We start from the raw sequence: 24,134 nt of genomic DNA on the forward strand, positions 1-24,134 counted from the left end.
ACTATTTCCATATTACCCTCCAAAGTGATTATCTGACAAATTATCAATTTTGCCCACCCCATGTAACGAAACTTCTTCATCAAGGTACGCATAAATAAAGCCAAATATGTAATGCATATAGTTGTTTTCTTTTTTGTTTCAATGTGTAACGATTAACTACTTATTATTACTCGTACATTCAGCGCACAGTTCGTGTAATTTTTAGATATGTCAACACGATCAAATTACATTAAATCAGACACGTCACTTGTGGCAACATTACCTTTTATTTTCAGAACCTTCATGAAAATTATTATTCTGTTATCATAGCAACCAAACAAAATAACTATCTTCCTTTTAACAACTCACATTATCTGATTATCAACATAAAATCAACAGCATATTATTATTTTCTTCTTCTTATTATCAACAAATTGTGCACTTTTAAGCACCGTTGTCCAAAATAACTAGAAGAAAATGGAAGTAATTTATCGCATAGATATACAATATCGTTGTAAATGTGCGATTATTAACTGAGTTACAATCGAAACCAAAATGGTATTCCATAACACCCGAACTTCCTCTATGCTTTTCCTGTCTGATCTCGTTTCGTAAATTTAGTACAAAATTTATACCCGTATTTTTTTTTCCTAATTTCACCTAGAAGTTATCAAAACCCTTCTACGTCACAAAAGGTCAATAAAAAGAGTGATAACAACATCTAAAACCATTTTATTAATGGAGTATATTGTGTAATGACTTGTGTATATTTAAATGTTAATAAATGCTCGAACCAGAGACTTCAGGCCCCAGAGGTGAACGCTCTACCAATGAGCCACTGTGGACTGAGGAAGTCCGTTCGTGAACCTGCAATGGAGGTACATTTCCAGGATTACAACATGAACAAAATCTACATTAGAACATAACATACAGATTATTATATCAAGTTTAACTGTAAATATTAGTTATGCCACATTGCAACACATGGAAACAAGAACTTCCTGAGGTGATTAGTGATTCTTTTATTTTACTTTTTTTTTAAAAAATAAATAAAGCAGAAGCATGTTCTATCTCCTCTGAAATATAAATTTCCGTGCAGGGTCATTGATAAAAGAAAAGTTTAACTTCATACTGTCCTGTTCGAAAAATAAAAGAAAGAAAGAAGGTAAAAAACAAATGAAAAATCGAGGTGAGGCTCACTGTAAGTAGACTAGGCTTTTGTACTAATTACTGAAGAAAAAAACAACAACTAAATGATGACAGAGCTTGACTTCCGAAGCTGTTTCATTTTCAAACGACATACTAAATATCAGGAAACGAAAAAATGATAAAACGCAATGCGGGAAGCAAAATAACTGTTCCTTGATGTTTTTCCATTCTTCACTGCAACTGGCTTTCAACAGGAAGTTAGCATGAATATTTGTGGAGATAGTCATAATCTCATTTATTCTTTTTCTGTAGAAAAATAGCTTATTCTTTTAGTTATGAAAGAGAGTTTATGCATGTTAGTGACGTGTGCGTGTGTTGTTCCTCTGTTAATGAATTATTTTTTCGGTTGATTTTGTGAGAAAATGAAAGATTTTTGTTCTTTTCAATTATTTGTGTTTTCAAGTAGTTTTATTGTAGCATTGGACAGCTTTCCTCTACGGTACATTGGTAAGTTTCAAAAGAGTGGGTTTTACAAATATGATTGTTTAAATTCATTCAAAGGGATGCGCACGAGTCGAGTCGAGTCGAGATTTAAGCCTGTCTCGATTCGTCTCGAGAAAATGTTGTCTCGACTCGAAAATATATTTCCGTCTCGACTCGAGTCTCGGCTCGACAGTTTCTGTCTCGACTCGACTCGAATTCGAGACGAGACAAAATATACTAGTTAAAATACACGCACACATTAGCCAGAACATTATGACTACCTATCTAATTGTCAGTATGATATGCTGCAACACATTAAAGGCTCAAAATAGTTGAGGAAGCGAATAATGAGGAGATATGTAGCCCTATTGCATTCATGGGAACGAAAACACATTAATTATAACTATGCTAAATTACTATATAGACTCCTAATTGCTCATTCAGATAATTTATGAAGTTTACTTTATCGCAATAGTTTCATACAAACTAGATATAGGCTACGGATAATAGTTTTATACAAACTACATTATACTTCTTCTTCTTCTTCTTCTTCTTCTTCTTATTATTATTATTATTATTATTATTATATTTAAAGTACAATCAAATATCACGACATTAATTATTAGCAGGCCCATGACAGTCAAAGGGAATCCGGAAGTACACTGTTTTAGTTCATAACTTTCACTGCGAGAGCGAGAGCGATGTCGATAGTGTCGCTCCGTCTCGCATACTAATACTCACTTGTTTAGGAATGTGTCCATCTTTTTCTGATAAGAACCGATTCCAAGATAGATCTTTTGGTGAGAAGTATATCTTGAGCCGTCTTGTCTCAATGTGTTTACAATTGATTTCATATTTATAATTAAATATCCGCTTATTTTATAATATGTTGCTTGTTGTATTATGTATGTGACATTCTTTAAAGCAGTATGGATGACTTGCGGCTGTGTCATTACCGATTGGAAAGAAGTGCTGCTACATGTTTTAGTATTTTCCAGAAAATAGGTTTGTTACATTATAACATTATAGGGTAAATAGTTAAAAGTTTCAGTGTTCGAATATCAATATTCACAAATAATAGTTTTACTAACTTTTATCTAAAATTAAAATTTTGTTGGATTTAGGTTCTGTGTGTTTAACAAAGTAATTGAGTAGCAAAGATACACGTAGGCCTATATATGGCTGACTGAACTTTTTCGTTATATATACATAAATTTAGCAATACTAAACATGTTTGTATAAGAGCAGAGTGAAAGATAAGTGTAAATTTAACCAAAAAAGCTGTGGAACTACAAAATGAGTCCTGTTACACCTTCATGTACAGATTAAGAATAGGTGAACCAATCTAAAATCTTCGTTTAGTTGAATTATACATACTTTAGTGTCCCTTTCAGTACTGGGATTGAGTATAGCCCGCTCCCCCCAGTGATTTTTAACGAATCATAGTGATTCTAACGATTCATATTAGTTCATAATGAATCGGAATCGCATGTAAAAAGATGTAAGATGTAAATCTTGTGATAAGGAAGCTTTAGTATAAGTAGTAGTAGTAGCGGTAGTAGTAATAGTAGTAGTAGTAGTAGCGGTAGTAGTAGTAGTAGTAGTAGTATTTAATAGCAATAGTAGTAGTAGTACTAGTAGTAGGAACGGGTTAGAAGTTCCGCAGGGGTTGGTTGGGTTCTGTTCTCTATATAAGTACAATAGAAGTAGTAGAAGTAGTACTACTATTACCGGTAGTAATAGTAGTAATAGTAATAGTAGTAGTAGTGATAATATAATAATAGTAGTAGTGTAGTAGTAGTAGTGACTCTACCAGTTCCGGTGACAAAGAACTGGGGGGAGCGGGCTATACACAAACCCATTACTGAAACTATATGAGATTCAGACCTTCAATTTAAGGTGGAATTTGAACCAACGAAATGCGTTTATATTTCAATGTATTTCCTGGAAGATTAGGATTCGATTTCAGGCGGGAGCTCATGTGGTTTGGATTCCACGTTAATCACTATGTCAACGTCTCATGTAGCCTCGCTGCTGCACGGGAGTTAAGCAGAAAATCAACTCAACTCATTGAATGTACTTCTATCGCAAGTCAAACCGAGGAACATGTGCACTAAAGGTGTGCATGTGAGCCATTTGACCAGTGAAGAAGGCATATAAAAAGTAATTACATATATACCCTGCGTTTGATTAAACTGTATTGTTAGTACCTTGAGAAGTTACATTTTATAACGGCAAGTTTGAATTGGGAGCACAATTATTATTGCTGCAAATGCATTTTCTGGGCAAAATGACTCATATTGTCTAGAATAGGGATGGCCAGAAAGTTCCGGTTTCAGAACCGGTTCCGGACATGGATCCGAAAACCTGGTTCTAGAACCGGATCTTAGGAACCGGTTCCAGACCTGGATCCGAAAACCCGGTTCCAGAACTGGATCTTAGGAACCGGTTCCAGACCTGGATCCAAAAACCCGGTTCCAGAACTGGATCTTGGGAACGGGTTTCAGATCTGGATCTCAAAACCCGGTTCCAGACCTTGATTCGAAAGCCCCCAAAGACCCGTAAAACCCCCGAAGGAGGCACAGAGTTCACCTTCAAAACACTGCAAAGAGGACCATGCGCTTGTGCCCCCACAAAAAAATTTTGGTCCACCAGTGGGCGTTTAGCCAAATGAGTTGGCCAGTTTGCCTATTTAGCCAATGAGTTTACCAGTTACCCAGTTTATTTAGCCAAATATAACAAGCGGCCGCCGCCTGGGCGCCTGCCTGTCAAAAAAATGAAATGAAATCTTTGAGTTTTACGTCCCACGGTTATGCCAGTTAGGCTAAAGGAGACGGTGATGATGAGTAATGAATGTAATGGTGGAATGAATAAAGTGGGAGGAAACGGGAGAACCCCAAGGAAACCAAGCACACGGTGTTTGTCCATCACAAAGGCGCCTGCCTGTCGATTCCATCATTTCATCTAGCACACTGTTCACAGCCTGCCAGCAGCTCGGGTTTAGCGTAGGGATGGTCACAAATTTTCGGTTCCACGGAACCGGTTCTGCGAGGAACCGGTTCTTGAAGATCTGATTTTCAGAACCGGTTCCGGACCTGGATTTAAAGAACCGGTTCCGGACCTGGATCCGAAGAACCGGTTCCAGACTTGGAACCGAAAAACCGGTTCCGGAACCGGATCTGTTCAGACCCGAAAACCGGTTCCGCCAGGAACCGGTTCTGGCCATCCCTAGTCTAGAAGCAATCGTACTGCTGGAGTGTTGCAAATTAGCATATGGAAATTAGAGGTAATATACTATTTATATGCCCCGGGCGCCGGATTGGAAAGTCGCAAAATTGGGCAAATATTTGGGACAGTGGTTTGGTTTGATTGGTCAGGGAGGATCTAAGGCGAGTTCTTGCCCCGGGAGTCAACTAGCGTATTTCCGTCGCTGCGTGGCTTGTACACGTGATTCTAGCCGCGGGTTGTGAACTTCCGCTCTCTTGTCGAAACACCTATTTGTTACACACACAATAATATTATCATCTATCACCGGTGTGAACATTACAGCCTTCAGCTCATTTCTTTTTCAACACTCGTTATATATAATTTACGCATATGTCATACCTGTAAGGTAAGGGGAACCGAAGAATTTCAGCAATCAAAAGTCATTCCCTAAGACAGAAGACGTTCTGTTTCTCTCTGAGCGTTATTTATCTTCAAATATGACCTAGTACTGAAAGAGTACATGGAACATAATACCGGTACCTATAATGGTTATGTGACAGTACTGTCAAGACGTGAGAGAATTGTTGCTTTAGCTTGGTACTAATGGAGGTTACGTGAAATGCAAAAAGTTGATTTAAAAAAAGTGTGCAAAAACAAGTACAGATAGAACTAATGCTTACAAATTAGGTTAGATAAACTTATGTATTTTAAACAAAATTTAGTGTAAATAACGCATGTTCTCTGACAGGAGTCCTAAGTCTTCGTGTTATTTGTTAGGGATCGGGCTTTGCATGTTTCCAGCTAGTTCACGGAAACAATCCACTCGTTCAAGCAACTTAATGAAGAAATATAACTACTACTTAATTAATTTGAAACGAATTTTGTTTTTAAAAAACATAGTATTCATCAGGCTTTCAAAAACAAAATCTACATGAGTCCTTGTGGGTATTTTTGGTTTAAATTGATTTTGTGAAAGTTTCTTTGCGACAGTAATGTTAAAATGTGTATCTGTAATATCATATACAATAACTTGTTTCGGGGAATGAGTGGTTCAGTAGTAGATCTCTCACCTGTGGCGCATGGGGTATTTGGCTCGATCCAGCCCAGCCAAATGGACTTTGCAGTCGACAAACATCATGCTTATGGCTTTTCTCGGTAATCTCCCGTTTTGTCATTCCACTATCATCCACCGTCTCTTTTAGCCTTGATGGATAATTATGCAACATTAAATTGAAAAAGATCTTCAGCTCACGAGCTGGAGTAGTAGGTAGCGAACGCACTTTTGTTGCACCGCTAGGAGTTCTTGGTCAGATTCCTGGTTGTTCGGATTCAAGAACTATCAGTTCACGTCTGATATAATTTTAGTGCTAGAAAAAGAACTGAAACTTCAACAAATAAATGCAAGACTGTTTTCTGTTTACTGATAGAAGAGGCTTCAGGATGCTGGTGATGTGTTAGGGGAAACTTTTATGAAGAGCAATAGAATAGCAGTGTGCAGCGATCTGAACAGACAGTGATAGTGTAAAATAGTTAGCCTCTTATTTCCAATGAGGCCAAATTGTTGGTGTAACGAAAGTGCTATATGTGTTGAATGTATTGTGAGGATCAGTGCCTAAGATTATTACTGCCAACAAAACTCACGGCAAAAACACGTTAGCGAAAAAGAACAGAGGTTGGAATGAAGCCCCCTGTTACAGGCACTGCCGAACATTAAAGCTGATTGTCACTTAGAACTGTCGTTCGACTGTGATGAAAGTGACCCAAGGCTGTGAGCACCAGTTCTCACAGCCTATGTCGAAATCATTCCGCCCCGAATTGCATGATAGGGACATAATGGGTTTGTTGCACAACTGAAACTGTTGATAAGGGACCATAAAGCTTTAGCACACGCCTATGTTGACGCGAATATGCAGCATTGACTGCTGATGTCTGGAAACGTGTGATATGGTTGGATGAGTCTTCGTTCATTATATTTCAAATCACGATCGTGTTTATGTGGTCAGACACCAGAGAAGTGTATAATATGCAGTGTCTCCACCCAATCATGAAACATGGTGGACACTTTGTGACCATGTGGGAGGCAATATCTTGGCTTTTATGGGGTTCTATGTTGACGCTTACCGGTCTCGCCCTTGCTGTGATTATGATCCGATTTTGGGGGACCGTTTGTATCCTATGCGCGGGATGGTGTTTCCGGTCAATTATGCCATATTCCAGGATGATAATGCGCCCATTCATACAGCTGAAGCTGTTGTGTCGTGATTTGAGGAACATGTAGATGAAATTGAACAATACTCCTGGCCCGCCGAATAATGGACTAATACCGTCCGACGTAGAGAGAACTACACGCAGACTGATGCAGTATTCCACTCTTGCTAATCACCTCATCTATGACTCCATTAAGTCACATCAGAGCTGTTCTAAGGGCGAAAAGTAGTGCAGCCCTATAGTGATCTAGTAAGTTACATTTTTTCAGGTGTTCCATTGAATTGATACGTATCTCTATATCAGTATTCCTTTGTCATCAAGCGCGTACACAACTTCAAGACGGGAGACCCGGGTTCCACTCCCGGTGAGCTCATGTGGTTCTAATTCCATGTTAAGCAGAGGTGCATGTCTCATATTGAATAGATGTTGAAAGGGACATTATGCCCTGATCCAACCAACGAAATAACATAGTAAATATTATTCATCAAATATAAAAACGTGTGTATTCATCAAATATAACCCAGGGTGCAAAATTTCAAAATCAGATGCACTCGACAATCAAAAAATGATGGTCGCCAGTATCTCTCATTTACAAATTATGAGAGCCCCCCACCCCCACCCCACGGCCTTTGGTTTGAAAAAGACAATTAGATTCAGTATAATCAATTTTGAATTGGACAATTCATATACATGTTAAAAAGTATCTTAAGACTGAACGTTTGTATAACGTTCTCTTTGTACTGAAGTACCAGTTGTCGATTGCAGTGATAACGGTATCTCATGCAAATATCAATTTTTTAAAAATGTTTTACTTTACACCGCTTGACTCATCAAAAGGGCCCGGGTCAAAATAGTTCCGCGACAAATGGACCCTAGTCAAAAGGGAATTGCGTCAAACGGGCCCTGGTCAAGAGGGGCCCAACTAAAAAAGGCCCGAGTCAAACGGCCCCGCGTCAAAAGTGCCCTTATCAAAAGGTCTCCGCAACAAAAGGGCCAAATCAAAACGCTCCTCATCAAAAGGACCCGGGTCCAAAGAGTTCCACGACAAAAGTGTCCGCTTCAAAAGGGCACGAGCCAAACCAGCCCCGCGTCGAAAGGGCGCAGGTAAAATGACTCCGCGAAGAAAGGGCCCGAGTCGAAGGGGAACTGCAGCAAACGGACCTGGGTCAAAAGGGGCCCCGCTACCAAAGGGCAAGAATAAGTACGACCATGAGTCAACCAACGGCCCTCGTTGAAAGGGCCCCGCATCAAAAAGGCACAAGTCAGAAATGGCCCGGGTCAAAAGGGCCCGGTAAATAGGTTCCACGGGTAAAAAGCTTGAGATCAAAGCAAGAGTGGAGATGAGGCATGCACAAGAGGATAGTGTCCGCTTAGCAAGTTGAAGTGTTTGTGAAAAGAAGGAAAAATATCTGTGGTTATTAGTAACAAATAGGAAAATTGAATGGTGATATTAGTTTTGTTTGCTTGTTGATTGTTCTGCAACAATCGCTATCGCTTAAGTCGTTCTCCATGAAAGTTTGCTTGCACTCTCGTATTTCGAAGTTGGTTTTCTCGTGACATAGCCCAATCCAACTTTATCTATTGTTGACTTTCCACTTAGTTCTAAAATTCCATTTTTACCCCTGGATCAAAGTATAGTAAAAAATATTCTGTGAAAAAGATTAGATTATTTTACTGTGAGAAGACATGTGGATCTATATACAGGGTTAGTGAAAAGTATTGGGACAGAACAATATGAAGGACATGCGTGGAGGGAGGAAAAATAAATGTTACATACAATTGGTATTATTGCAAAAACTGCATTGATTCGGATTGTGGTCACCATGGAAAGTATCTTGAATTCGTGTATTCAAGCCTAAGCATATCACACAATATTGTTTTAAATGTAAAAGGTTATGATTTTACACTTCAGCTTAGGCTTGAATATTCCCACAAATGAGAATGTGAATCATTTTTGACACATCATCTGTTTGACAGAGCGTGCTATGTTTAACATATGTATGTAATAGAAAAATGTATCATATTAGGGCAGTAACAAAGAGACGCACAGATGGACGAAAAGGAAATGTTACAATTTGGCATTGGTGTAGAAACTGCGTTAAATGATTTAGTGTACATCATGGCAGCCATCTTGAATGCCGCATATTGTATACCAAACAATATTTTTAAATAGAAAGAGGTATGTTTGTCACATAAATTGATGCTAGAATCTTCCTACAAACTACATTTATCGTCCGTTTCAAAAGCATCGGAGTCTACGTTTATTATTTCCGAAAATACGCCACTATCATAAGAACCACGGCTTGCCGCCGTGGTATTCATAACCAAAAGCTCAACTAAAAAGAGGAAGTGAATCCTAAGCAAACTACAAGGATGTTGAAACAGTCATACAAACTTCCACTGGCTAATAGAAAAAGGAAAAGAAATATAGTTACATGTTTTTGCCTTTTGAGTACTCATTTCTTTTTAGGACATATATACTTGACACAGCATGTCAATTAAATTACACAATACGTGACCTGTGCGCATGAAGGTGAAAAATATTCGTGAAAAGTAAACAGGAGGTACTAGTTGCATGCTGCACTTGGTTTCTAACAGTCAACTGCGTGTTCTACTGCCGGAACTGACCTTGATAGGTGCGCCTTTACTGGACGCGTTGTAACAAGAGGGCAACTATAATTACCCATGGGTCTCTTGCAGCTATACAGCGAGCTGTGTGCGTTCTTGCAGGGGCGAATCCAGGGGGGAGCGATCGCCCCCCTAGAAGAGGAAAATTTCTTATTTTATATAAATAAATAAAACCCATCCCAAAGTTTGGAACCCTTAAAAGTAGGAATATGACAACCCCCCAGAAGTCGGTCCTGGATCCGCCCCTGTTCATAGTCAACGTAAGGTATATATGAATGTTCAGTATCTTACGTCAGAATACATAGTTTGTTGAACGTTACTCCGCAATTTACTTAATGAACATTGTAGGTTTTATTTGTTTTTTTAGCATGAAAGAAACACATGGGTTTATCTCACATTTTACTTAGATAGCCGCTTGAAAGTGGTACGTACTAGTCATATACTATTTATGGAGACATTCGTGACGGGATTTACGTTCATTCATTGATTTAGTTCAACAAGTGATCTCTCTCCTGCTAGTTTCAATTTCAAAAATTCTTCAAATAATGTATGCCTGTGTAGAGGACTGTATCTTTAGTGTTCATGGTTCTGGAGTTCAAGTCCTAGAGGGAGCGTCGAATTTTCGATGTAGATTCAGCATTGAGAGGCAATTGGGGAACTATGATTAAAAGAGGTAGTGATATCTGTGGCCTATTTCTCAAAATTACTAGTCTAATACTTTACAAGCTATAAAAGATACGACTCTGGATTTCACAAGTTCTTGCAACTTCTGTTTCTCAAAGCTTTAGGACTTGTGAACAGGCAGGGGCGGATCCAGGAGGACGATTGGGGCAAAGATGAAACTTTATTTTATATATAAATAAAAGCCATCCCAGAGTTTGGAGCTCTTAAAAGTAGATCTAAGTAGCAGTATTACAACCCACCGCTCCCCCAGAAGTCCGTTCTCGATCCGCCCCTGGTTCTGTGTCACTTCCTCTCTGCTCCTGGCTGTGTTTGCGAAAATATTGTTTCCATGCTTTGGGGTAAGGGGTAAGACACCTTTGCACACCTTGGGAGAGTGGGAGGGAGTAACATAAAATGATCGATAGACGACCGATGTTAATGTAGAGTTCATAGTTTCAAGCAGTGGCATATACTGGTTTGAAGGCATGGGCTACCACTGATCTTGTATATTGTTATTATTATTAATGATAATAATAATAAAAGTAATATAATAATAAGTATAATCATCATAATATGCATATCAATGAACAAAAATTGGTTTGATGTGTTTTGTTTGAAATTTTGTTTCGAGACCATAATGTTTTTCGCTGTAAATGAAATTCCATCATACCTTTGCGCAGTTAACTACTCGTGGATTGCATTCGTAAAATGTTAATTTTACCAATGTCACTTCCCTCAAGAGTCGCCTCTGTTACTGACGTTGGGTGTCATTCCGTACCAATCTTGGCAAAAATTCTGAGTATAGTAACGTAACGCAAAAATGCAGACAGTCATTATAATTGTTTATTATCACCACCTAACTCGCAAATTTTTGCGTTGTGTTAACAAGCGATTCTCGGGCCGTTTTGTTGCGGAGAACTTTTGACCCGGGCCCTTGTGATGAGAGGCGTTTTGATTCGGGCCTTTTGACTCGGGCCCTTTTGTTGTGGAGACCTTTTGACGCAGGCCCGTTTGACTCGGGCACTTTTGTTGCGGGACTCTTTTCGACTCGGGCTCGTTTGACGCAGGGCCTTTTGACTCGGGTTCTTTTGTCGTGGGGTCCTTTTGACCCGGGCCCTTTTTATGAGGCGTTTTGATTCGGGCCATTTTGTTTCGGAGACCTTTTGACTCGGGCCTTTTTGTAGCGGGGCCCCATTTGACCCGGGCTCGTTTGAGGCAGGTCCCTTCTGACTCGGGCAATTTTGTCGCAGGACTCTTTAACCCGGCACTTTTGATGAGTCAAAAGAAGGCATCATGCGCAATGCGACGGCACGGTTGCTCAACATTTCAAAAACTGCGTTCCAGAAGTGATTCCAACAATGGCGAGAGCACTGGCAGAAGTGGGTTCATTGCCAAGAGGTTATTTCGATTCGGGCCCTTTTGACTCCTGCCCTTTTGTTGCGGAGACCATTTTGTCCTGGGGCCGTTTTCACTCGGGCCGTTTTGTAGCGAGGCACCTTTTGAATCGGTCACTTTTTACGAGAGGCGTTTTGTTTCGGGTCTTTTTGTTGTGGAGACCTTTAGACCCGGGCCATTTTAACGTGGGGCCGATTTGACTTGGGCCCTTTTGTAGCGGGGCCCCTTTCGACCAGTGCCCGTTTGACGTGGGGCCCTTTTGAGCGGGGCAGTTTCGACTCGGGCCTTTCTGTCTTTGTCCTTTTGTTTGGCTCTTCTGACATGGAACCGTATACATAACGCAGCAGCTGAAATGCTTGGGGCAGGGGCGGGTATGAGTAAGTCGATGATCGATCGATCCAGGGCGCAGTAAAATTAGTTACTCCACTGTTCATATCTCTTTCTTTCTCTTCTCTCGACGTCATGTCTGGTGATGAATGTTCTGACTAATAGGCTACAGCGAAGAAAGGCGATATAGGCTATCAATGATAAATGTTATGACTTTTAACTTAACATATATAGAGAATAAAACGAAAAACTCTATAACGGTCTTTTGCCCCCCCCCTCCCAGTTGGAAAAAGTCCTGCGGGCATTAGTGATTATGATTGTTACCGTATTATATTGTTCTATACACGGAATAAATACTTATATTTTTTTATAATAATAAGAACCTTTTTTACATTTATTACGGCCAAACGTTTAATGACAGCAAAACATATTCACGTTCAGCGTAATCAGTTTCCATTCTCAAATAATTACAGTGAGGAAAATTAAATAATTCACGCACAGATTTAGGACTTAGAAAAGTGTCCTCCGCACATGTCGTTGTAAATTCCTAAAGAGTTAAAAGCGCTAGTAGCAGTAATTAGCTCAGTCGGTCCCTATAGTCTATTAGTGAATTACATACATCTTACAGATGTATCTCTTTCTTTCCCTTCTATTTACATCATGTCTAGAGATTAATGAAGGGACAAATAAGCTGCAGAGGCAATTTTAAAAAGTAAGATGATCTACGCAATCAGTGACAGATGTGGTGTTTAACTTAACATACAAATTGAAAAACTGAGAATAGAAATCTTTTCAGAGATGACAGTGCACTGATGCTTCAAATCTGTGTCTTTACTCCCTATACTTACGTTATTTCCTTAGTCAAAAACTCTTCAAAATTAACCACAAATTCTTATGCAAGCCAGGGGCGGATCCAGGAAGGGACCGTTCCCCCTCAGAACAGGAAACTTTCTTATTTTATATATATAAATAAAACCCATCCCAAAGTTTGAAGCTCTTAAAAGTAGCAGCATGACAACCCACCGCCCCCCCAGAAATTGGTCCTGGATCCGCCCCTGATACAAGTATCCCTTCCTTAGAGTACTGCGCGGTCACATACCCGTCACGGCGATGTAAAGGCACTTTTGACGATGAGGTTACAAACATATTATGCTTTTTAATCTCGTTCTTAAAATCAGTTTTAAGTGAAATACATTGAAGTCTTTGGTTCATTATCCACCGGGATGTACTGTGATTTATCAGAAAGGAGGGGGCAATAGAATTTCGAAGTAGCGGAACGGAGTTGAGACTCGGACTATGGTCTGCGGTTTACTGTTACGGTGAAAGGGATATTTAAAAGTTTGTGTGTTTATGATCCAGGACTAGTTGAGTAGTGAATTAGTTATCGCACCGGCACGATAAGATGGATACTACTTTCAATTCCTATCCTAGTCCCATATGTTTCTTTTGTTTTATTTTGTTGGCACATAATTATCCACCAAAACTAAATATTGAAAGCTGGATTATTTGCAATGGGAAGTTACCAATTACCCTTTTTATTGCGTCTGGAATTAAATTTTAGTATTTAAAACGATTTCGAAAAACGCTGTTATCTTCGTCGCTAGATTTCGTTCACTTCCTCGCAATTCATTTCTTTCAACAAGTATTGAAATCTAGAGTTGAAATTGGCTTGCCTGTTGGTCTATTCGATAACGTGATGAGTACTGTGTTCTATTCCCATGGAAAAGATTTGAAACTTGAACACATTATGTTGGTTCGGTTTTCACCTTCTAATGTAGGTCTACGCCTCATATAGCTTCGGTACTGAAAAGGATAAATAATTCCAACATATACCAAACTACACACTACTGGTTGTAAGTACAGAATATAATTACCATACACCCATATATCACTATTTCAGTTCTGATGTGACTGATTGAATTTTGATAACTGTAGAGTATGGACTGAAGTTTAATGTTCTATTTTCTATTTAGTCTTCTGCTACGGCAGCAGATATTTGCCACCTGACTATAAGCTTCTGTATTCTGGAAGCACATGATTTTTCTTTACCAGTCCCTGAAATTTCGTTATAATTCTAGATCTTCAAGTTAAACTCTTCCGAAGAATTGTAATGAAACACGCTTATTATCGAGATGAGCCGAGACTTTTACCCGTTATTCCTGTTGGTTGAGGGCTCTTGTGTCCAATAAGATTTCCTTCATTGGATCAAATATGTAGAAGTTAGGCGAAGACAAGTTAAGTCTGTATGACTGGTGTGACCATCTCCTATGGAATTACTTTAGAGTGCGTTTGTTTCATCTTGGGACGCTTCCCGCCTATAGGGTGGATCTGTTTGCAAACGCATTGTTCCCACGCCACGGTTAAGTTGACAGTTACAATACGCTAGGAAACACAGCAAAACGCGACACCACTTACAAATCACAGTAACACACCTATTCGCCTGTGGCAACTGAGCACTTCAAATACCCGCCAAACAGCAATGACCTCATTTGATGAGCTGACTGACAACTAACGTCACGTACACGACAAAAGCAATAAGACGTCTATTGGATTAAAACGTTCACTTGAGTGCTAGAAGAAAATACTTTAAAGGAAAACCAAGTGCACTGGCGGGAAGTGTGAAAAGATAAAACAAACGTACTGTAATATTTCACAACGTTTTGGCTACTATATGTCGACAGCTGGTTAATCGTTCCGATAATTTGAATGACATAATGAGAGAATTGCTGATACTTGAACCTTCCAACACCAGATGTATGTTCACTTTGAACTAGTTATTAAAGTCTATAACAGATGTGTTTGGGCTATATGGATAATTAAGAGACGCGCCTCATAGCATACATAAGTAGATATGAATGTCCTTAATTACTTTCTGTCAATACTAAGTTCAATAGAATGAGTCAAAAGTGGTTAAACACCCTCATAATCTCGAATAGAGTTACTTTGTGTGATGTGTTAAAATAAAAAATAGCGAATATTGGCTAATCTTATATTTTAAGATTATAATGATTTTAGAAATAAGACAGGTTACCATAATCGAATTCCACGAAGTAATTTAAATACATATATATCTCATTCTCTTTTTTATCTCTTTGTTATCTCATTTATTTTTATTAGCTCTTTATTTTGACAGATATCAGAAGTGAACAGAAGCATTAAGCTTATACAGAAACCTGAACATTAATTGGGTGGAATAAACGTCATAGCTCTTATTTCTGCATTTGAGAGAATGCGATGAGTCACAAATACCTTATTTTTCTCGCTCACGTGAAGGAAACAAGAACCATAACTGTTCTGTTGTTACTCCTAGAAGCTTTTAAGTCTTCACGTCCTTGTATCACATAGTGACAACAATGTGAATGTCAGTATTAATGCTCGCAGTCACTACACTCTTCAGGATTTGAACCAGTGTTTCCGATTCAACTACGCTATGTGTGAAATAGAAGGAAATCGATTGTCTCCACCTACTTCACAGTCCCTTAATCATGAATAGAAGACGCGAGTATCTGTACAGTCTGTACGACAGAAGCAGTCATTATTGACAAAAAGTAATATTCTTTATTTTATGTATGAAATCTGTAACCAGTATTAATCATTTATCGTTAGATTGCAAGCCTATTTCTACCATTATACAAGTTTGTAGATACAGTAGGTGCATGTATTCTCTTTGTTACTGCTTACAAAACTAAGCGTAATGGGCTTTACCCCATATGAATGATATTCTTATTTAGCTATCGACGTGGAAACCAGGAACTAGCAAGAAGGTAGCTCCAGATAATTAACTCGAAGAGCTATAGGCCTACTTTGAATGTTAATCTGACTGTGTACCAGAATATTGCTAGACTTATGACTCATCAAAAAATTGAGAACAAAAAGTAATTATTGGTTTATACATTTTTGTTACCGTTGCCTCTAATGGAAATTGATGGTTTGCTTTCTTTCGTGTTTATTTCCATGATTTTCTATCCTTTACTGAGTTAAAAAGTGTGTAATATTTTGTACGCTATACATCTTATAAATATTTGAGTATACACATTTGTTTGTGAAATGTACAGATTTGTATCCTATTTAATGGGATCTTATTTCCACTTTGAAATTATCAGTGCTTAAATGGATGTTGTGGAAAACGTGGACAATTTTATAAAGTTTTTGTATCTGTAAATTGAAGAATGAAAAACAAAAGAAAGAATAAGGCGGAGATAGTAAAATTAAGACTGCTCTTTTAAGTTGCATTGTTATTGTGTAATAAGTGCATAGTACTAATGTTAAATAAAAGGAACTGCAGTAATTATGATTCTTATTTACAATCGTCAATTTCTCCTAAGCATGATTTACTTCCGTTATACAAATACTAGAGCTCCATCACTACGGGCTCAGGAGCTTCATTCCATGATAATGTTCACAGAATTTGAGGATTCCAAAGCAACGCAAAAGTAATTATTACATCTATGTAGATTTTCCCAAGTTGAATGTTGTCTTAATTTATTCTGGCAGAAATGTCAACCTTTTAGTTATGGAACAGCAAGGAAGGAGTGACTGTTTTAGGTGAGACTGAAATTCAGGTAAGTTTTTTTTTAAATGCTCGCCAAGGCATGCAATCATGATGAGATGGGTGATAATGGTGAGGAAACGGGAGAACCCTGAGAACATTCATGCACGCGGTGTTTGTCCACTACAAAGTTAACTCGGCGCGAACTGGAATCGAACCAGAGACCCATGCACTAGACGTGAACGCTTTACCATCGCGCTTCCCGGTAAAGTTTTCAACACAACATGTTTAAGCAAGCTTTGTTAGGAAATTTATTGATTTCTTACTTAGGGAGAGAGGATAAAAAAAATCTACAACGATTACTTTTTAAGAAAACAGAGAAATTTAAAGTAAATAAACAGTCCTGCGAGCTGGGAATGTAAAGACCACTGGCGCAAATCCCGGGGAAATGAGGGGGACATGTCCCCTCCAACCTTAAAACTGAGGGGAACTGTTCCCCAATAATCTGATTTGAAATGTGTTTTTCGGTGAGAAATGTGATGATTTGTGTCCGATTGCCACAAAGGAAAGTGCAATGAAATTGATGTCCCCCCAGAATAAGCCTCAAATCTGCCCGCCTCCCAATGTTGAAGACAACTCTGCTCCCCTGATCCTCCACAGCATTGTTTTTCAACTTCATAAATATTTTGAACATCGCTTAAAAAAAATATGGGAACGGTCTTTCCCGCCCCACCCACCCAATATTGAAGACAGATTTGCGCCGCTGGTAAAAACACCTGTATTATCTGCAAGAAGGGCAATACAATGCACTCAAACAAGATATAAGAGAATTTTAAATGAAATTTTAATAAATGTATATAGTTAGAACTATAGTATTAATAGTTACCTAACATTAATTAAAGTTAAATAGCTATATTTACCTTCTAGCAGCCTTAATTTGGAAATTTTTAGCTTTACTATATGATTCCGATCGAAAGCGTGTTAGTATTATATTTTAACTGTGTTATTGTGCATATTTATAACTTTATCTATTAAGAAATTGGGGGAAAAGGTTTGATTTTTCTTTCACTGTATCTCTTGTAGGTACGAAATCAATAAAATAAGAACAATGAAAATGTGAGAGTACAAGAGGTCGTATTCCGGTCTATAGCTTACTGTATCGGTATACTGTCCAGACTAACCCTAATTCAATGTTCAGGACAGCGAAGAGCCAATGGGGGAGGAACTGGAATTGTATGATAGCTCACCGGCATTATAAGAGTAGAGGAAAGATTCGATTGCCAGACAAGTCTAGCATTTTTTTCTCTTTGAATTTTATTGAATTCGTACTTAAAGTATAGAGTGAAAAAAGAGTGTCTTCAATTTCTAAATTATACGAATATGGTACACAATAACCACATTTCAACTCTTATTAATATGACCTTCGATTAAAATAGTCGGATGAATAAAGATAGGAAATTAGGACTACTAGAAGGACATCATATTTGCATTTTGAATTTAATGGCAAATATTATTTATAAACTACGTCAAGGTGCTGTATGGATACACTGTTAATGTTGGTAACTAGTCTATGCCTATGGATCTACTGCTTATATTGGTGAATTCTTTAGATGGATAGTTACACTGCTGGTGAGTAGTTACATTATCCTGCCAGCGAGAGTTAGATGTCGCCGCAAGCGTGACGAACTTGATACGCTTGTTTTTCCACGTAGTTACCAATCTTGCCGTTAGGCTATGTGATCTGTGTTATTAGTTTTAATTAACTGAATTGAGCTGAAAATTAAATCTTGTTCTCGAAAGATTAACTATTACGTTTATGCGTTCTGTACCTTTCTAAAGTAATAAAAGCTGGAATTGGTTTCAAGGCTGTTTCTGAGTGGATATTTTCTTCAAAATAATATAAAAATTATAGAAAGATTTTCGAGACATTCTAGTCGAGTCGAGATTTTTACGAGTAGTCTCGACTCGACTCGTGTATCGACTCGAAAATTTTCCACTCGTCTCGAATTTTACAAAGTGTGTATCGACTCGTACGCATCCCTAGCTGAAAAACCAAAGCTAATCGTCTGCATCAGGCACGTAGCCAGAAATTTATTTCGGGAGGGGCCCAACTCAATATAAGGATATATTAACATTTATAAAAATCACCCATAAAATTTAGACGAAATTCACAAGAAAAGTAGGGATTTTGGGAATGGGCGAGGTCCGGATCGCCCAGAACTCACTCCTTGGTTACGTCCCTGATCTCTCAGAATCATGTTTGATACGGTACTGTGTTGATTTGACTGCTGTCATGTCAATCATCTATTGTAGTCTCTTGTATCCATGAACAGTATTATCGGATCATAGGCATGCGCACGTGGGGGCAAGTGGGGGCGCTTGTCCCATCTGATGTTTTTTTTGATTGCGTTTTTTTTTTCGAAATTTTCTCAGCTAATAAGGATTATATTTCATAGAAACGGACCCTGAAAGACGTCTATAATCATCGCTATACAAAGAAACACTTTGAACTTTGCAATACTCGACCAAAATTTCCCGATTTAATTATATTTTAGTCTTTCTTCCGTTTGTTTCCTTCCAGCAGTATACTATCACACACAAACACACCTAACACACTATCTGTAGGTGCTGACTTTAAAAAGGGGGTGGGGGAGCTTTTCTGTTCTGTCTTTCTAAAAGCAGAGGGGTTTTGCTCTTATATAATTATAAGGTAATGATTACAAGGTGGTTGCATATCTTCAGGAGTACCGCTATTGATTTGCTTCCCCCCACTAATCCAAGTATCTGCGCACGTTTGTGTTTCGGATATACTGGTGCTAATATACAGAGTTTAATCTAGGCTTTTTTATTTTTTGTAAAGATGAACGTCTTTGTGGTGGACAAACACCATGTGTATGGGTTTTCTTGGGGTTCTCTCGTTTCCTTCCACTTTTTTATTCCAATATTCTCGTCCATCTCATTATCTATCACCATCTCCCACTCCCTTAGCCTAGGTGCATAAACGTGGGACGTTAACCTTAAAAAATGGTGCGTTATGCACGAGGGAATCATGTCTCGTCTTGCTAATTTTAGGTTTATTTCATCTTTAAAATATGTATCTGAAGCATCTTTCAGAAACTAAAGCACACATGTACAGATATTGTAAATAATTTCAAATAATTCTTATATGGTACAGAAAAATGATCGTATAGAATAAATTTTAAATTTCTTTTTTCACAACTTTGGTAACGGATCTTGTAATACTCATCAGCATAGAGCAAATACTGTAAGTAGTGAAAAATGGTTCATTGTCTATGATTCACAGTGCAGAGAATAGGTTCGTGTCTATTGTAACAAGAATACGGAGTATAATTAAAAATAAACTAATTTGCTGCACGAAGGAAACCAATTTATTACTATGAAACTAATATCTTGCGAAAGTTTCGTCAACTAACCACTTAGCTTCACCAGATACTTTACAGACTTGATAGTGTTTGATGAAGCTTAAGTGCAGTACTGGATTTACGTATAAGCTAAACAAGCTATAGTATAGGGTCCCATACTCTTGGGGGTCCGAAAAATTTAAGGAAAAAATTGAATGCACATTTCCAAAATGTAAGAAAAACAATACAGTAACATCTACATACAGCAACAGTGCTTACCTTGTGTAGGCCACTATGGTGTAAGTAATGGGGCCCCTTCTGCTAGTTTGCTTCCTAAAATATCACTGGTTTCTTCATTTCTGTATATAGGGTCCTACGTTCATCTGGACACATAAAGGACCCCATTACTTACACCATAGGGGCCTACACAAACTAAGCACTGTTGCTGTACGTAGATGTTACTGTATTTATTGCTTTTCTTACATTTTGGAAATGTACATTCAATTTTTTCCTTAAATTTTTGGGGCTTCCAAGAGTATGGGGCCCTATACTATAGCTTATTTAGCTTATACGTAAATCCAGCACTGCGCTTAGCTTCATCAAACACTATAAAGTCTTGAGTAGCTTAGGGCCCCACCAAATCTAAATCCAGCTCTGGCTAAGTAGTCAGTTCGCGAAACTATCACAAAAGATGTTAGTTTTATCATAATAAATTGTTTTGCTTTGGTCAGCGATTAGTTTATGTTTAATTATAGTATATAACACTCAAAGCTGGATGTTGAATATTACGTGAAGGAATCCACTATCACTTACAGTTTGAATATTGATTTTTATTTTAGAGCAAAAACGGTACGAGATATCAGAAAATGGTTTTCAGATATAGAGGGTGGTACAGTGGCTTAGTGGTAGAGCGTTTACCTCTGTGCATAGGGTCTCTGGTTCGATCCCTGGCCACATTATCTTGTGTGGACAACATCGTGTCCTTGTTTTTTCGGGGTATTCTCGTTTCCTCTCACTTTTTCATTCCACCAATTCTTCCACTATCATTCATTTGTTTTAATCATTGCATCCCTTAGCCTAAAGGGCATAATCGTGGGACGTAAAACTGAAAGATTCATTACAATTATTTTCAAAACGTATACATCATCATGGTTTAAGCTAGACGTGACTTCACCCTATTTTCCAGTTCATAATATTGGCAACTATGTTCTGCGATTGGTCAGTTTGAGATACATCTGGAAGGTTCTGTTTGTCCCTTTGTCGACAATAGGGAAGAAATTATCTAACTTACTTTAGAATTACAACTTACTCCAGCATCTTGCCTTATATCTTTGTGTGGGCAACCTACACAGCTTACAAGTCAACTAATAGAGTAAACCAAATCTGTTTATTGCAGGTAATATTTTATACCCAGAGCTTGGAGATAACTATGAAGGCGATATAGTTCTACCTCAAGGAAGAAGTGGAATTACATACACAAATTACTATTGGCCAAGTGGGAGAGTTCCTTACCAGTTCAGTGACAACGTTAGTAAGTTATTTCAATGTATCTCCATATTCATACATAACAAGTTAGTCAATAAGGAATATGAGAAATTTAGAAAATGTTGGTATTGAATGCAACCCAGTGGCAATGAGAGAGGTAGCAAAGTGTGTTCTCTATAATTTTAACACACACCTTGTGTGTGTACTGCATCTCGGCTGTGCTTGTTCATGAGGAAAACCTAAAGTATAGCCACCAGGAAACTTTTGACAGAGGAAATATAAAATTTAAGTACGAGGGAGAATCAGAAACTAAAGTTACAAGGCAGATATTTCTGGGGTTTCTTCTGTTGTAGACCAATGAGGAATGTGTGGTAAATTTAATGCATGGGGTTAGCAACAGTACAGAATTTCAGCCACCTATCACCTACAGCGCTGGTAGTAGGTAAACACAAATGGCGACTCGTTTGGAAAACTGGTCTCGCGAAGAAGCGCGCTCAGTTATTCGATTTTTGTAGGCGAAACATGTAACCGCGACTGAAATTCACTGGTAGCTGGTAGAGATTTACAGAGAGGCTCTATTATCTCGTCAGAACGTCACAGAATGGTGTCGAAAGTTTGTGGCTGGCAGGGGAAACATCACCGACGAGGAACGCAGTGGCCGTCCCAGCACGGCATCAACAGGTTTGATCACAGCTCGCGTGGAGGAGATGATTCAGGACAACAGGATAATCAAGTTATGGCATCTGACGGCAGAATGAGGAATATCGTTCGCAAGCACCTAGGAGGCTGTTACTTCGCTTCAGACGAGGAAGTGAAACACTTCGTTACAACGTGGCTGAACACGTAAAGACAGGATTTTTACGAGGAGGGAATCTTCAAACTCATCCCACGATGCGATAAGTGTCTCAACGCATATGGAGACTATGTCGAAAAATAACCTAATGTATGTACTATCTGTTGGCTGTATTGGTTGCATGGTATAATATATAGGTTTCACTCTAGGTTTTGCAACCTTACTTTCTGATCACTCCTGGTATTATTAACAACTTGTAGGTTTAAATATCATACTGCGACATTAGCTATAAACAACACTTTAAACTGAACCATTTTATTTCACAATTCTCTTTTGAGCTTTAGGATGTTGTGTACTCCAAATCTTTTTTTCCTTCTACTTAATTTGAAAACAATGCTAATTTTACTTGAAATTATTCTGAAGGAAAGGGTTTCAATCAAGTATCTTGAATACATGAAACGTCTCTGAATGATTTTATATTTTCATTTTCTTGTAGCTGACACAGAGCGTGGACTTCTAGTGGATGCAATGGAATTATTCAATAATGAGACTTGTGTGAAATTTGTCGAAAGAACTGATGAGGAAGATTATTTATTGTTTAATAACGATCGAGGTGGTTGCTACTCGTATCTTGGAAGGCAAGGTGGTGGTCAAGTCATCAACTTTCGATATCCAGAATGCATGAGGAAGACCGGAACCATTCAACACGAGATGATGCACGCACTGGGTTTTATCCACGAGCAATCGAGGCCAGATCGAGATGAATATGTTACTATAAAGTGGGATAATGTGGATGAAAGTAAGTCAGTTGTATGAATTAATACTAGATTAATTTTTAATTTCATAGTCTTATTTGACATTATTAAGTATCCTGCCTGTTGCATATCTTTGGACAAATGTTTTTTTTCTCGTTTTTTATTTTTCAATCTTAGGTTCGGACCTGGAAATGTTTCTTCCACGTTTCTCCATCTTTAGCTTCCTCTTTTAATTCCCAATCTACAGCTCGCTTTCCTTCCATCTTACCCTCTACCGTAGTATGAAGATAGCAATTTCTTCGCAAGATATATAGTTTTAGGCACTGTTGCTACCTTTGGAGGCATTGATTGGTATAGTCTGTTTCGCGTTTAACTAATTATTAAAATTCTTCATGATTTTTAAATTCTAAAATTTCACGACATATTCTATGGGACTGCTCCATTCACTAGTTAGGAACCACTGAGTTTTAAGTATAAAAGATAATGCGTTAGTATTCTGAAGAATGCCTCCTGCGTATAGTCTTCCAGATGTAATTTCTATTTTCTGTCACCTAGAGCACAACTTCAGTTACAGCGAATTTAAGTACATATGGGCGTCATTGAATGTTATTATCTATTAATAAACGTGTATGATTTTACTAAATTAGCTATATCAGTCGCATCTACAGAACCTGAGATGTATTACATAAATTACATATTACTATAGTGATCGCGACAACGCGTGAAGGCTCTATACCAGTCACAGAGCTGGTTTACCACACGTGTGATGCATCGGGAAAAGAATCGGTACGATTTGTGAAGCTGTTTTTCCGAACGCACAGTAGAGAAACCATAAAGCAGCAGAAGCGCACCAACAATGTTGCCAAATTTAGAAGACATGACGAACTTATGACAAAAGACAACACTTAAAGAACTAGGACACGAATACTTAACAATTATTCGAAATAAAAGATGAACAACAGAAATAAACAGTACAAATCTTAGTGACAACCCGACAACACTGAACTCTCGGGAGATGTTCTTCGTATAGCATGAGAAACAACACTGACAGAATTTCATGAATGAGGGCTGACGACCGGGACACTTCCTCGCTTTCTATTGGGTGCTAAAATTGGTAGATCTAGTCCAAGCTTCATGACTCCTTGCGACCACTATAATATTTTAGTACAACCCTGTTCCTTCGGAAAGTCTTCAAAAGTTTTGTTTCTTAC

General features: G+C 38.3%; 1 protein-coding gene across 1 annotated transcript in view; it reads left to right on the forward strand.

Annotated features, from left to right (window-relative positions):
- Nucleotides 1-1,452: 1,452 nt before the first annotated feature.
- Nucleotides 1,453-24,134, forward strand: part of LOC145693945 (low choriolytic enzyme-like) — a 38,533-nt gene continuing 15,851 nt past the window's right edge. The window contains exons 1-3 of the mRNA XM_081770103.1: nucleotides 1,453-1,635; nucleotides 21,287-21,421; nucleotides 22,665-22,967. Of these exons, the coding sequence (XP_081626229.1) occupies nucleotides 1,551-1,635; nucleotides 21,287-21,421; nucleotides 22,665-22,967 (523 nt within the window). The 5' untranslated portion in view covers nucleotides 1,453-1,550. The remainder of the gene's footprint in view (nucleotides 1,636-21,286; nucleotides 21,422-22,664; nucleotides 22,968-24,134) is intronic.

Source organism: Thermobia domestica, chromosome 9 (assembly GCF_964235325.1).
Source record: "Thermobia domestica chromosome 9, izTheDome1.hap1.1, whole genome shotgun sequence".
NCBI classification, from domain to species: domain Eukaryota; kingdom Metazoa; phylum Arthropoda; class Insecta; order Zygentoma; family Lepismatidae; genus Thermobia; species Thermobia domestica.